The sequence below is a fragment of the Rhinolophus sinicus genome, chromosome 16 (assembly GCF_057876585.1).
Source record: "Rhinolophus sinicus isolate RSI-liver-muscle chromosome 16, RSI-T2T, whole genome shotgun sequence".
Taxonomy (NCBI): domain Eukaryota; kingdom Metazoa; phylum Chordata; class Mammalia; order Chiroptera; family Rhinolophidae; genus Rhinolophus; species Rhinolophus sinicus.
Genome location: NC_142516.1, coordinates 89700385 through 89715486, shown reverse-complemented (window position 1 = coordinate 89715486; position 15102 = coordinate 89700385). Strand labels below are relative to the sequence as shown.

The 15102-nt window shown below is 36.2% G+C and overlaps 1 protein-coding gene across 9 annotated transcripts in view; it reads right to left on the bottom strand.

The window, feature by feature from the left end:
• N4BP2L2 (NEDD4 binding protein 2 like 2) overlaps window positions 1–15102 on the bottom strand; it is a 96262-nt gene that overhangs the window by 80888 nt on the left and 272 nt on the right. For 8 of the 9 annotated variants that reach the window (XR_016019320.1, XR_016019321.1, XM_074330096.2 and 5 more), the window contains exons 2-5: window positions 12682–13940; window positions 6125–6249; window positions 1885–1973; window positions 1419–1495 (exon numbers count right to left, since the gene is read on the bottom strand). Coding sequence is in view for 7 of the 9 variants with exons in the window: in XM_074330096.2 (XP_074186197.1) it covers window positions 1419–1495; window positions 1885–1973; window positions 6125–6249; window positions 12682–13940 (1550 nt within the window). In the remaining 2 variants the exon portion in view is untranslated. Of the gene's footprint in view, window positions 1–1418; window positions 1496–1884; window positions 1974–6124; window positions 6250–12681; window positions 13941–15102 lie in introns of those variants that run through there. The other variant, XM_074330097.2, reaches the window with a different exon arrangement.

Genomic DNA, 15102 nt, shown 5'->3' with positions numbered 1-15102 from the left:
CAATGCTAGACATCAGTTAAACTGACTTTATTTTGTAAAGTCAATTTATATTAAGAATTACAATAAATTTCAACAATCCCTGAAAAGTAAACAAAGCCTAACTGTACAACAATTTCATCAATTCATTTGTTCACCATAACCCAAATATCTTTAAAAGTTTTTCAACTTCCATCTCTTCCACCTGAGGTGCAATATACACAGAATCAGGCAACAATACCAGGTATTAATAAATCTACCAGTTTTCCTATTTATATATGAACACATGACATGCAAATCAGAAAGGGACAGTAAGATAACTAAAGGAATGAAACGCAAAGGGGAAAGAATTATTAACTGGACACCATAGAGAATAACAGCTTTAAGCTGGTAGAGGGCAAACTGAGGTGGGAGGGGAAACAAAAAACAACAGTTTTTTAAAAAAGGAAGAAGATGATTGCACAACCCTATGAATATACTGAAAACCAATAAACTGTATATTTTTAATGGGTAAATTGTTAAGTATGTGAATTATATCTCAAAGTGTTACCAAAAGTGGAGGGTGAAAATGAAGGAAAAAAAGAGTCATTGTCAAGAAAACCAATGCTGTCAGAGGAAAGGGATAAAGGTAAAAATAAACCCAAAGGGAAGAGCAGGTTGAAAGCAATACAAGTCCACACACAATCCGTCACCACAAATTCTAAAACCTAAAATACTCTGAAAACTCATTTTGTTGACTCATATGGCAGCGAAATCTAACCAGACCTGCACTCATCTGGCAGCACGATCTACTCAGAACTGGTAACACATTATATACAGCCTTTCTCATCTCCTTAGACTACTTAGTCATAGTTTACTGCAGAAATATTACGATGTTTGATTATGACATGCTGCCCAAACTCTGCCAGGGGTGTTATGATGAGGTATATACACTATATTACCTTTTTAACCCCAAAAACTAATCTGAATTCCAAAACACAGTGACTCCCAGGATCTTGGTTATGAGATTATAGAGCTCCAGTAGTAAAGATGAAAAACAGGGAGCAAGATGAAAAGCATCAGGTAAAAAGGTGATGGGACCTAAAATGGGAAGGAGATGAAGTTGGAAGGACAACACAGAGAAAGAAGTGGCCTTGCTAAAAACCAGAGGGAAAACTCCTAATTCTTCCCTCAAAGTTTTCTGGATCTCCACTAGCATTCAGTATATTGTGAAACAATGTAGGAATTCATATAATATTAACAAGAAAATTTTAATAAAATTTAACAAGGCCAGGCATACCTCAAAAACACTGAATTAAAGTCAATGTTCCTCTTATCAGAAAGTAAGAAGCAGTAGTCCCTACTCACAAGTAGCAAAGATATGACAGACAAAGCTGGCAAAGACATTGTGTAAAAAAGAAAGAAAAAAAGGTAGGGATTCAAAACAAATTTGAGTGCCTTACTTTTCTAATTCTTCAGGATCAAATTTCCACCAAGTTTCAGGTTCATGAAACTCTACTCTGTATCCTTTTCCTATGGCCTATACAAAGGAAAGGAAGAAAAACAAAACCCAGAAAATACTTTTTAAAGTAAAAAGTAGGCAGACAGACATAAATTTCATTTAGACTACTTCTAAATTTGCTCAGTCAAGAAAATTTTTACTTTTAAAATAATACGGTTTATAACAATGTTAAGACTATTTAACTGGACAAATTTCAATTACTATCCTCAAGTTGAGGCAAAACTAGTAAGATGACTATATTCCTTAATATACACCATTCCCAATTTTTTAAAACTAAGCAAACCAACACATTCTTTAGAAAACAAGGACAAATGTTTTAATAATAAAAATCAAAGTAACCAAAATTCCAGAATATAAAAAAATCGACAAGAATAAAACATAAAAACTCTCTGATATCTCATATTTACCATTTCCACATATGGTTTCATTTCCCAAGCTTGTGTATTAGTGTTGTCTATTATAACTGGAGATCTCCCCTGATTGATAGCTTGCTTTGCTGAAATAAAAAATAAATTAAAAAAAAAAAAACAAAAAAAAAACACAACCACAGAACTATTAGGTTAAAATACACAAATAAAATGTAAACATTCATTACTAAGAAACTTTCTACATCTCGGTACTTAAAACCAAAACTGTGCAATCTCTTGAGTCGGTGCCATGGAAAAAAAGACTCTGCTAAACTAATAGGAGTTAGGAGACATAACCACATGCAGTGTGTATTCTCCAAACCAGATGCTGATTTTGACAGACTAACTGTAAAGAACATTTGGGGGAAACATTTTGTTGAACTTACAGTTACTGCAGCTTTTAGTCTAGAGCTAACTTTCATTTATAGGAAATACAGGAAAAAGTTACATTTGAATATGGTCTGAGTATGAAAAGAGGTGAACATTTATTGACATGGAAAAATGGATACTTGTTAACTGAAAATTGCAGGTAGCAAAACAACATGTAAGTATGATCTTATTTTGGTCAAAATATAAAGATCTGAGAAGGGAGTCACATATATGGTGATGGAAGAAGAACTGACTCTGGGTGGTGAGCACACAACATGATATACAGATGATGTATTATAGAATTGCATACTTGAAACCTATGTGATTTTACTAACCATTGTCATCCCAATAAATTTAATTAAAAAAAACACACACAAGAGCTACTAAGAAATCAAGAGTGGTCATCTGTAAGGGGTGGGAATATCTGCATTTTATCCTTATCTGTCTTTTCTAATGTTTTACAATGACAAACAATGCTTTTGAAATAAGAAAGACTTATGTTAAAAAAAAAAAAAGACAATAAATATAATTAAGAACCCATAATAAAATTTAAAAGGCTGAGGCAAAAATGCAATGATATGGAAGTTTTCTTGGGTTTTAGAATTCAAACCATTAAGTTCTACATAATGACAACATTTATCCATAGATCCAGGGCAGGCAGAATTCTAAAGTTTAGTTAGTTAAATAGTAATGACTATAGTGGAATACATGTATGGGAGAGATGTCTCTACATACCAAAAGAAATTTAGAATTTGGGTCATAAATAGGATATCAAGATGCTATCACCTCTCAATGCTCCATTCTCAATCATAAACAGTGATCAGAACTTTCATTAAAAAAAAAAACTTATTAAAGTAATTCTTCCAATGTCAGATAGTTAGGCTTACACCTCCAGCAGTTATGTTCTAGAAGGGGAGTTTATTAACCAAACAATGGGGAGACTATCCTCTTTCCATGAATAATCATTATCCAGTACATTCCAGCGTACCCCAGCAGAATAGAGCTAAGTAAGCAATGCTTGAATATCCAAATAATGAGTGTCATTTTCTTAAACAAATTAACCACCATACTCTAAGAGAATAATAACACCTTAGAGATGTTTTCAATTTACAGGCAAAGCAGTCTTAAGATGTATTTAGTCTTCTAATAATAAAGATGAGGTAAACAGATAGTCTCAGAATAGTGCCTAACATTTAAAACTATATAATAAGTATTTGTTGGGGCCGGTCCGGTAGCTCAGGCGGTTGGACCTCCATGCTCCTAACTCCGAAGGCTGCCGGTTCGATTCCCACATGGGCCAGTGGCTCTCAACCACAAGGTTGCCAGTTCGATTCCTTGAGTCCCGCAAGGGATGGTGGGCAGCGCCCCTTGCAACTAAAGATTGAACACAGCACCTTAAGCTGAGCTGCCACTGAGCTCCCGGATGGCTCACTTGGTTGGAGCGCGTCCTCTCAACCACAAGGTTGCCAGTTCGACTCCCACAAGGGATGGTGAGCTGTGCCCCCTGCAACTAGCAACGGCAACTGGACCTGGAGCTGAACTGCGCCCTCCACAACTAAGACTGAAAGGACAACAACTTGACTTGGAAAAAAGTCCTGGAAGTACACACACACTGTTCCCCAATAAAGTCCTAAAAAAAGAAGAAAAAAAACCCTAACTCATGGGGTTGCCTGAAAATTAAAAATATATATATATATATATTTGTTGAGAAATTCTGTCCTACGTAAGTCATGCTTATAATTTTCAAAACATGTAATGACTGCTAGTTGTATTACCTTGAAAAAGGTAAAAGTTACCCTGAAAAAGCACATATTTGTTATACTAATAATATAACCAGCTGCTTGACACCATTATTCTGTTCAGCAGTATAATTCACAAATATGAACCTTTTCATGAAATGCTCTAGACTAGTTCTGCAAAGAGAAAAAACGCCCCCCACAAACAAGCTCCCCAGCCCAATGGCACACTGGCTCTACCCGTGCCTTATTCATCCACTTATTCCCTACTCCTATTCCCTTAAGGCTGATAACACCAAACATTTTTGGAATTGCAATACCATCATTTATTTGGGCAATTAATGTTCTGTTTTAGTTTTTGAGATTTTTATGCTACTCTAACATATTTGGAGAAATCCTAGAATGTCACAGAACCAATACTAAGAAATAGTCTTATAATCAAACTTATTTAATATTTAAAATTTCCTGTGAAACCATGAACTGTAACAGAGTGAAACGTTTTACTCAAAAATATGCTCACAAATTCCTTATTCTGAAAATTGACAATAAAAAAGAAAAGCACTTATCCAGTTTTTTCTGTGCATACTGCACTTCAAGGAACAACAGACCCAGAAAAATCACCATTTTGAACCCTTAATGAAATAACTGATTCAGCAAACAACTCATTTTTGGATAAAACCATTAGTAATGAGGTAAGGTTCACAGGGAACCTGATAATGGAGGGAGCAGGCTGTCCCTTAGAAGCTACTGATCCATCTAGCATCATGAAAAATGGGACCAGAGTTTTGCTTACAAAAAAAATAAGTTGAACTTAATAAATCCTCCAGTCTAGAGCTAACTTCCATTTAGGGCAATATACAGGAACAACAGGAAGAAGTTAAATGGTCACCATCAAGAAGCAAGTAGACAACTAACAGTATAGGATGTTCTGTAAGACAACCAAATTTCTGCAACAAGTTAATGAACTTGTATAAGGGTGAAAAGAGGGGAAATTGCTACAGATTAACATAATTAAAAGAAATATAAAACCAAATGTACTGTAAGGACCTTGTTTGGATCCTGATTTAAACAAAATAACTGTAAAGAAATAGTTAAGACAATAGGGGAAACGATTACAGACGGGGTATTACACGTCAAGGAATTGGGTTTTCTTTTTTAGGTGTGATGATGGCTTTGCAGTTATCCTATAAGAAGAAGGTTAATTTGAAATGCATAAAGCATATCTAGAATTTGCTTTAAAATACTTCAGGAAATTAAAAACGGAGGAGGAGTGAAAACTAAAAGGATAACATCGATAATGGCAAATCTTGGTAGCTGATAATAATTGAGTGATGGCAGGATGGGGTTCATTGTAATCTCTCCACTCTTAGTTTAAAATGTTTCATAATAAAGTCAATTTGTTAAATCATCAATACATCCTTCATCTATAAAGAGAGAAATTAACTTATACTACATGCATTTACTTATAGAGTTCTAGATCAAGTTTTCAATCGGACTGCAACATTAGAATATCTGGGTAATTTCCAAAAAACTACCAACACTTAGATCCACTCCAGACCAACTAAACCAGAATATCTGGGGCTGACTCAGACACAATTTTTTTTTTAAAAGGTCCCTAAGTGATTCAAATGTGCAGCTAAGGTTAAGAACCACTATTCCAAAGTGAAAATAAATTGATCCATGAGCCAATTAAAAATGTATTACATAGATTTTTCAGAGTAACATCAATGAGAAAAATTTAATATCCACAGGCATTAATTACATCAGCCTTAGAAAACATTAGCATTACTCTTAGGAAAATAACTTTTGGGAATACAGAACTATAGTATCAGAGTTCTCTGAATTTATTCAAGAGATATAAAATAAAGCCTACCAAAATATCCCACACCTCTATTTTACCAGCTTATACTGGTACACTATTTACAGTTTACAAAATATTCTATCTAAATTCTCTAATTTTCGCAACAACCTTGATCAGGTAAGACAAGTATAATTATCACCACTTCTAACAGATGAAAACACTGAGTCTCCAAGCTATCTAAATGGCTTGTCAAAGTCGTTCAGCTGAATAATAACCTAAGTCCTCTGACTCCTAGTCAAATGCTCTATCCCAGGAGACTTGGCCCAAAACAAACCTCTGTTCTGGTTCCAGTCATGGGCATCACCAAGTTGATTAACATTATACCTGTACCCATCTTGATGGTGAAAATAGTCATCAGTGCTGAACACAATGCCATCACGACTCTGACCAAGCAGAATTCTGTTAATAAAAGAAATCACAAAGTGCCATTTATAAAATCTATAGCCATCAAAAAAAAAAAGCCACAGGAAAGCTTATTAAATGAATTTCTGGTACATACCTATAAGTTTACTGCAAACAGAATAGCAGAGGAGCTGAACCTTAAAAGCTTTCACATTTCAAATATTACTTCACACTTAAATCTACATGCTTATAGCCAGTATTGAAAACTTTTTAAAGTAGCATTTATATCGCAACTTTTAAAAACATTCTTTCTGCCAATCCCAAAATTATATCAACTATTATCCATGTTTTAACTTTAGTGGATGTGTATTTGGTGTCTAAAACTGCCTAAATTTACTGTAGCAGGTAACCTAAAAGGCAGCTAAGCCTAAGCAAGCAATTCATCTGGGGGAAAACTGTACTTAACCCAAAATAGCTTTGATAAACTCATTTCCATGAAGCACAAACATAAAACCCACAAGTAGAAGTCATTAATGACTTGAGGCTTAAGGCAGTAAAAAACCTGTGATCTTCCACATTATACTCAAATTTTAATTTTTAAAAGATTAAATTACTAGATGAAATTAATTATTAAACACTAAATAAAGACACACTTGCAGAACAAATCAATGGCAATAAGCTTTGTTCTCACATTACAACCTTCTTAAATTGCTAAGCAGCGAGATTAATAAGTGTTCGGAGTGTCAGAGAATTCCCCTAAGTGGTGACTCTGAAAGAGACTGGGGGTGTGCTGAGAAAAGGGAAAACACCGTTAAGAGAATGATTCGGATCCAACAGTAACGAAAGTATTTCGGTGTTTCTCTCCTCTCCCTCAACTACTGGGCAATCGGATGGCTATAGTTCTATAATTATCTGGAAGGTGGTAGAATGAATTAAAAGTAAAAGAATATTGTCTTGGGATGATTCCAGAATACGTACTTCCTAATAAAAATAATAAAAGGATATAACTATTATGGTAAACATATCATCTTTCCTTTCCTCAGTTTATAACAAAATTGTGTATTTTATAATAAAAAATAAATCACATATCTCAAAATTTTAAAAAAATTTAAATATGCATTTCCACTTATAAAGTTATAGCTCAAATTATTTCAAACAAACGAATGAAAGTAAATGGTTTGAGTTGTTTATCTGAGATGACATTTGAACATTTAAACTGGTGTTGGATTTCTTTTTTAAGCAGCCATAATTTTTTCAAAATATATCCAATCTAACATATTTCGCATCATATTTGCTTACATAGATAACCTCGAATATAAAAATGTCAGAGTATTAGCATTCCAAAGCTCAATCATCTAAAAATATTTTGATCAAAATAAACTGCACGATACCTAATTGTATTTAGCAGTATCAGAACACTGATACCACCTTGGCTAGTTACCCTAGTTTCATTTTTTTCTGTTGTATTACTTTATTAGCAGGTGATTTTTCAAATATTAATAATATCATACTCTAAGAGTAGAGTGGCTTTTGTATCCAAGAAATGTGTTAATCTCTCCCAAATAAAAAAGAAGGGGGGGAGACAGTAAATCAATTTACATCATTAAACCAAGTCAACATCAAACATGACTAAACCTCTGTGAAGAACATCTCGAATATATAAATCATAATTACAGAAAATAATTTTAGCTTGGAGAGACTTTTTCCTCCCAGACAGAGCAGACTGCTCATGCATCTTTTTAAAACTCCCTGAATTATCTCAAACTATGAAGCTTTATTTTGGGGACTTACCGTGTTTTCCCGAAAATAAGACCTAGCCGGACCATCATCTCTAACGCGTCTTTTGGAGCAAAAATTAATCACATCATACTGGGTCTTATATTGATTAATTTTTGCTCCAAAAGACGCGTTAGAGATGATGGTCCAGCTAGGTCTTACTTTCGGGGAAACATGGTATAGGTGGGCCCACTGGCCACTTGATTTGTATTTTTTCAAAATAGCTATCTTTTGAGTATCTACTATATGCCAAGCATTTTATATATGTATCTATGATCTCATTTAATTCTCATAACAACTTTGCTAGATTGATATTAAACAAATTCAGAAAGAAAATAATTTCAGAAATCAGGCCATCAAAGTTACATAAATAGTGTCGGGAGAGACAAAACCAAGGCTTATAAAGATCGCTGACAGAGATCACTGAAAGCCACTGGTTAATCTCCCCTTCAGTGTGAGTTGGAGTTACTGACTAGCCTCTAACTAACTGAATATGGCACAGGTAATGGAATGTCACTTGAGATTAGGTTATAGAAAAAAGTAGCTTCTGTCTTGGGCTCAGGGCTGGCTCGCTTTCTCATCACAATATGAGAGAGGCCCAAGTAGCAAAGAACTGAGGGGTCCCCAGCCTACTGCCAGCAAGACTCTCAACCCAAAAGCTCACAAGAGACTGAGTTGCAAGCTGTCAGACCAGAACACAGCCCTAGCCAACATCCTGATCACAGCATTCTTAGATACCTTGAACCAGAGGCACCCAGATTCCTGTCCTTTAGAAGCTGTGAGAAAATGTTTGCTGCTGTAACAACTCAGTTTAAGTGTAATTTGTTACACAGCCATAGATAACTAATGCACTTTGTGCTTATAATTTTTCACTTAAGTAAGGAACAAGTAAATCCTGTTCCTTAAACCGTTTTTTGGGAACCCTTTTCCCCAAATGGCCTCTACCATTTAATAAGAGTTAATTTTCACGGCTTATTTTTGAAATTTCTAAGAACTGTACGTTATTTTCTCTAATACATCCACGTGCATTTAAAAATAGAAGTGATTTTCCCAAAAAAAATCTAAATTTTTAAAACTGACACTTCATGAACCCTTTACCTTCTAATGTACTGAGTGGCCATGCATACCCTGAGCCCAAGACAACTTTACTGGGCCACTTCACTCTGAACACTCTTTGAATTAAGAGTAGAGACGTACATAAGAAAAAGTCAATTATTTCCTCTGTAGTTTAAATTGAGATCTCCTCCAAAAGCAGCAAAAGCAGGGGTGTCGGGGGAATCTCTTCCCATCACTCTTTAAACTGTAAACGTTAGTAGTTTCCTACGCTGCTGTAACAAATTACCACAAACTTGGTGGCTTAAAACAATACAGATTATCTTACAGTTCTGAAGGTCAGAAGCCCACAGTTTTACCGGGCTAAAATCAAGGTGGGGTCAAGCTGACATTCCTCCTGGAGGCCCTAAAGGAGAATGTTTCCTTGCCTTTTTTTAGCTTCGAAGGGCTACCTGAATATCTGGCTCATGGTTCCTACTTCCATCAAAGCCAGAAGTGTAGCATCTTCTCTCCTCTCTGACTCTTTTATCTCTGATCAACTCCAGACATTTTGCTAATAATGAAATTAGTGGCCTGTTTCTGAAAATACCCTCACTGGTGAAATCAGTAATGTGAGGTGCCAGCCCGGTGGCTCAGGTGGTTGGAGCGCTGTGTTCCTAACGCCGAGGTCGCCGGTTCGATTCCCACATAGGCCAGTGAGCTGCGCCCTCTACAGCTAAGACTGTGAACAATGGCTCTCCCTGGAGCTGGGCTGCTCTGAGTGGCCAGCAACCACTGTGAGCTGCTGTGGGCTGCCGTGTGCTACGGTGAGTGGCCAGCAGCCAGCATGAGTGGCCGGCAGCCAGCGTGAGTGAGTGACTGGCAGCCAGTGAGAGTTGCTGTGAGTGGCTGACCTATGTCCAGCAAGCGACTGCCTCAGCCGGGGGGAGCACAAGGCTCATTCATAATACCAGCACAGGCCAGGGAGCTGTGTCCTACACAATTAGACTGAGAAACAACGGCTTGAACTGGAGGGATGGGGAAGGTGGAAGAAGGGGGAAAAAATAATCAGTAAAGTGTAAGAAATGTGGATTAGCTAAAATTTGTTAAGATTCACCCCTCCTCCATGCATGAACAAGGTATAAGAATTTAGCAAAATCTATAGCCCACAGCCCTGGGAATGACACTCCAGGCTTGATCCCTAAATGGTCCTGTGTCCATCCACTGAGTCAGATCCATCCACTGAGTCAGACAATTCTGTTTGGCTGCTGCCAACTACAGTGGTAACAAAACTCTACCTCTAGAATATTGCTGAATTCTGCCTCCAATGAACCTTTCATCAGAGTACTATCAGTTTTCCTAAAAGGACAAAGAGCTGGCATTTTATCATACCTACAAAGGTTGTACAAACTGTTTTGCACTAACTTACTCATAAATATTTAAAGTCTGTACTTTGTTAGAATTTAATCTAGTACGGATTAAAATCTGTTAGCGAATTTGTGGTTAAACAACTAAGCCTAGCCACTTATAACCAAATTGCTTAGGTCAGTTAATGCTGTATTATGTAGCTTATGCTAAATGCAAAGAGTGGTTGGTTGGTAAACGCAAATACAACGTGAGTTCAGCATTACTGAGGGCTGAGATAAGCCAAAAACCTTGAAAAGTGGAGGCATTTGAATAAGCAAAGTCCTGAGAACACCGAATGGACAAGTATTACGTCTCCTGCAGTGGAGGGCAGGTACTTGTCCAAGTGCAGACAGATACCAAGATGGAGAGGTGGGTAAGGACTAAGTTTAGGAAGAAGGGGATTTGACAATTACCCCAAGGAATGTGAACTTTAACCCCTATACTCATTTCTAGACATTAATACTAAACAATGCTGTTATGTAGTGCCCCAAATCAACTCTGATCTACCAAATCTTTACTTCGTCTCTTTCTTTAAAGCTCATTTTGAAAGCTAACTACTATATGAAGCTCTTCCTCACCAGAGAATAAGTGGCTTTATAGCCAATCCCAAACAAACAATTCTACTTCAAAAATCACTGATCTACCTACACAGATATTCTGGCTTCTTTAATCAAGCTCCTTCCAGTCAGGAGTCACATACAAAGTCGTGCTCACAACAGATATTAAAGGAGCAGGAAAGAAACACACGAACACTTATGTCCCTAGTTTGACCTCTTGTCACTTTTTGGAACTTCTCTCAAGTCCCTTACACTGAATTTATTCTGTTTAGCTTCTTCTTCTTCTACAAAACAAAAAGAATACACCCCATCTCACCAGATTTTTATATATAAAAGTACTCTGTAAATTGTAAATCATGACACAAATGGTAATTACTACTATAACTTCCATTCTTATAACATTATTTAATCTCTCAATGAAGAAACACATGTTATATATTATCACCTCTATAATTTCTCACTACAACTAGTCTCCCTGAAATTATACTGAATTACTACTTTATTCACCTTTAGTTTCAACATACTCCAATATGCTGTTCCAAACTTAATCTTTCTCTTATGTTTATTCTCTACTAAGTCCTAGTCAGGTGTCCATAGCTAGAAGATGCTTTGATGCAATTTCCAAATTTGAACTAATACTTTCCTCTGATATTATATTCTAAATCTAAGACTGCCCATGTTTGTGACAACTTCACTCTTAATTTCTATCCTTTCTAAAGAGTTGAAATTTCATCTTCTTTACAAAATCTTCACTAAAGCAAGAGGAATCAAAATGCAAAAACCTAAATTTAAATTCATGTACAAAGATCAGTCTACAGTCTAATCTGAAATATCTATATAAATTTAATCTTTCTCTAATTTCTCGTTTCCAAAGAAACCTTTGTTTAGATTGTTTAAATTGTCTCACAAATATAAAACATTTACAAAATGTTTTCCTTGGAACTTTTTATCCTCACCCAAAGATATCACATACATTTTCTTTTTCTCCTTATGTGGCATACACCTTGAATCATCCTACATAAACTACAAAGAATTTGTGTTGTTTTTCTTTATGCAACTTTTCACAACTGCATGGATGTATTCAAGTGCATCAATATTCTTTTTTTAAAAATGTAAACAGGAATTTGAAACATTCTGTCATGTAAAACACCATCAGTCTAACTTTATTACTTCAGATATTGCTCACTTCAAACTCCTTAAATTTAAAGAAACCAAAAAAGGATTCTTTCTGTCAGTCAAATGGTATGAACAGGACAGTGTTCATACCTGTTGATATCTCATTTGCTTCTCATGATAAATCCAGAAAAATAAGTATTACTCACTGTATTAACAGATAGCAAAACTTGTCCAAAGTCATAAAGTGACAAACTGAGTCAAAGCCCAAATCTTGTTAACCCTGACTCCAACTCTTCTTGAACAGCTGACTTAAAAGTGAAGGCCAGTACAGTTCTCAAATAGCATTGCTTTCACCACTGTCATAATTATACGTGGTGTACCTATTTTTAAATCCCTTAGCAAATTCTCAATATAAATATGCCAATTCTGCTTCCCTCTATCAGAAAACATCTTTTAAAATATTCAGTCAGATGCCATTCTCAGGTATAACAAATTAAAGATTTTCTACTAGAAACAGGAGGCATTTGTCATTGATTACAACCATCATTTATGATTTTTAAATAATGAATTACCAAGTATTCACTTGGTATCCTTTACTTACCGAGACAACGTTGTTTTCCCAGAACCAGGCAAGCCTCTTAAAAGAATAAGTAACTTCTGCAATTTATTTAACTTTTCCTCTTGAAACTGCTGGTTCATAAACCTGTCCATTCTATTCTGCTTGTCCATAGAAAGATCTTTCCAGCATTCTTCACTGGTTTCACAGAAACCATTACTCACAAATCCATCATGCACACTGTAGCCATTTCTATAGAGATTATCACTACCAATATTCTCGCTACAGTCAATATATTCATTGTTCTGATCAAAAGTCAAACAATTCCAATTAACTTGACAACTATTTACATAATATCCACTTCGAATCAGAGAGCCATCTCGGGCATGGAAACTATTTGATGGTGGACTTGGTGGAGCACTGAATCTTCGAATACTTAAGTGATAATTAGAACTGGGAAATGGAGGACCTCTGGGTACTATAAAAGAATGTGCTGATTGCCATTCAGGCCTGAAGGAAGTAAACGATACGTCACAAAATGTAGGTATTACTTGTCCATTACAAGGATATTTGCCTGGCTCATTCCCCACGTATTGCTGATAAACACAATGTGACTGAAGAGCATTACTAATATCTCTTCCCTTTTCTTCTTCATATTTTATCAGATCATTATTATGGTCCTGATAACATGGAATAAGTTGCTCCTCAGAGAGTTGGGGTTCCTTACAACTGCCTTCCAAATCATCTTTTTCATTTTCAAGCTCTTCAATTTCTTTGTAAAACTGGAATAATTCATTGTCAATCTCTGATTTTTTGGAGTTAAATTTCTGTTTCTCTTCTTGTGCTCTTTTGCCATCTATACCATTGGTAGTATCTGCTTGATTCCTCCTTTCCTTACATTTCTTTTTCTCAGGGGGTTTGTAAATGGGTCCTATAAATGCTTTACTTGTGCTATATATCTCATCATCTGCGGATACCAATGGAGGACTTGCAGCCTGTAAAACTTGTGAATCAATGGACTTAATAACATCCGGTCTACTACGGGGCATCTTATCACAGACACGTTTCAGAAAATCTGTAGTTTTGGTTTTGTGCTCCTGAGAATAACCATGTCCTCTGACATGAGTGATGGTCACAGGGACCCAATCATTTCCAGTTTTCTCTTGGCTTCTGTGAAAATTAGAACTACCATGATAGGGGAAAACAAAAGGCTCTTTGGTTGACTTCAACTTTTTACAGCATGGTTCACTTGTTAGTTCTTCCCCGTGTCCCAAAGATTTAGCTTCAATTTCACGATAAGGCATCTGAGGAGCAAAGAAATCACACAATTAATAGCTAATATTTTAAAAATCTAAAGGAAAGTTTCTTCAGAAACAAGGAATAGAAGAAGACATTTAAATTTGTGATGTAAGCATTAAATGGTAACATCGTCCCAAAATACAAAAATTATAAAATCGTAATTTTATAACCACTTACTATTTAAGTATTGTTGTAACAATGAATTAAAAGAGGGGTCTCATTGAAGGTAAGTAAATATCATTTTTTTTTAAAGGTGTATCTCACCTTTAATCTAAATGACACATTTCTGAATTCAGGGAACTTAAATAACTTAGTAAGTTTGGAAAGTTGAATCAATAATATACGTTTTGATGATACAGACACACAACTGTGTGCTAAGGAGGAGAGTAAATCTGCCAACCAAATTGACAAAAGCAAACTGGCTGCAAAAAATCACATCATAAACGTCTTCCTATTTAAAACCACTATGTCCATAGGAATAAATGGATCCAGCTCCCAAACTTCAGACAACCACTTCTCCTTAGCAATCACAGGCCAGATTAACTGAAATGCCAATCTTTGTGGGCTTCATAAAGTGGTGTAAAAGTGGTTTCCAAATGGGTGTTTTGCACTAAGAGAAAAAAATATTCAGCTGCAGTGAAAATGACGCAAATATGTCATACTATGTCTAGAAAAGAAATTCTGGCAGCTCCCCACATCAAAGCGCTCATCTTTTCCAGAGGGTCTACGTCGAACTCTGCTTCCCTTGAAATTTCTGTGGGGCCCTCAAGAGTACAATCCAAAAGCCTGTTTTACTCAATCATGCTTCATTCCGCCCGCTCTCTGGTGTTCTTCTAATGAGAGGAAAAACGAAAAGGCCAAAAAAGGCAAACTAGAGAATGGTACCAGAGAGACTCAAGGAAGACACATCCCAGAAACAGCCTCTACCTCTTGGCCTTCGTTTTCTCATTCGAACATGAGAAAAGTCTCAAAGAAGAACAGGGGGTTGCGGTAAGAGACCGGCCTATACACAACCTGAGCCCCACGGCCTCCCGACCTCGTCGAAAGGCAGCCGGGCAAAAGTGTATCACCCCTTTCTCTGTCCCAACGGAAACAGGTGCAGGTTCTGCCGGGAATTCGTTTACAGCTAACAGTAGGGGTTCGGCCAAGCGCCGGCGAGAACTCAAG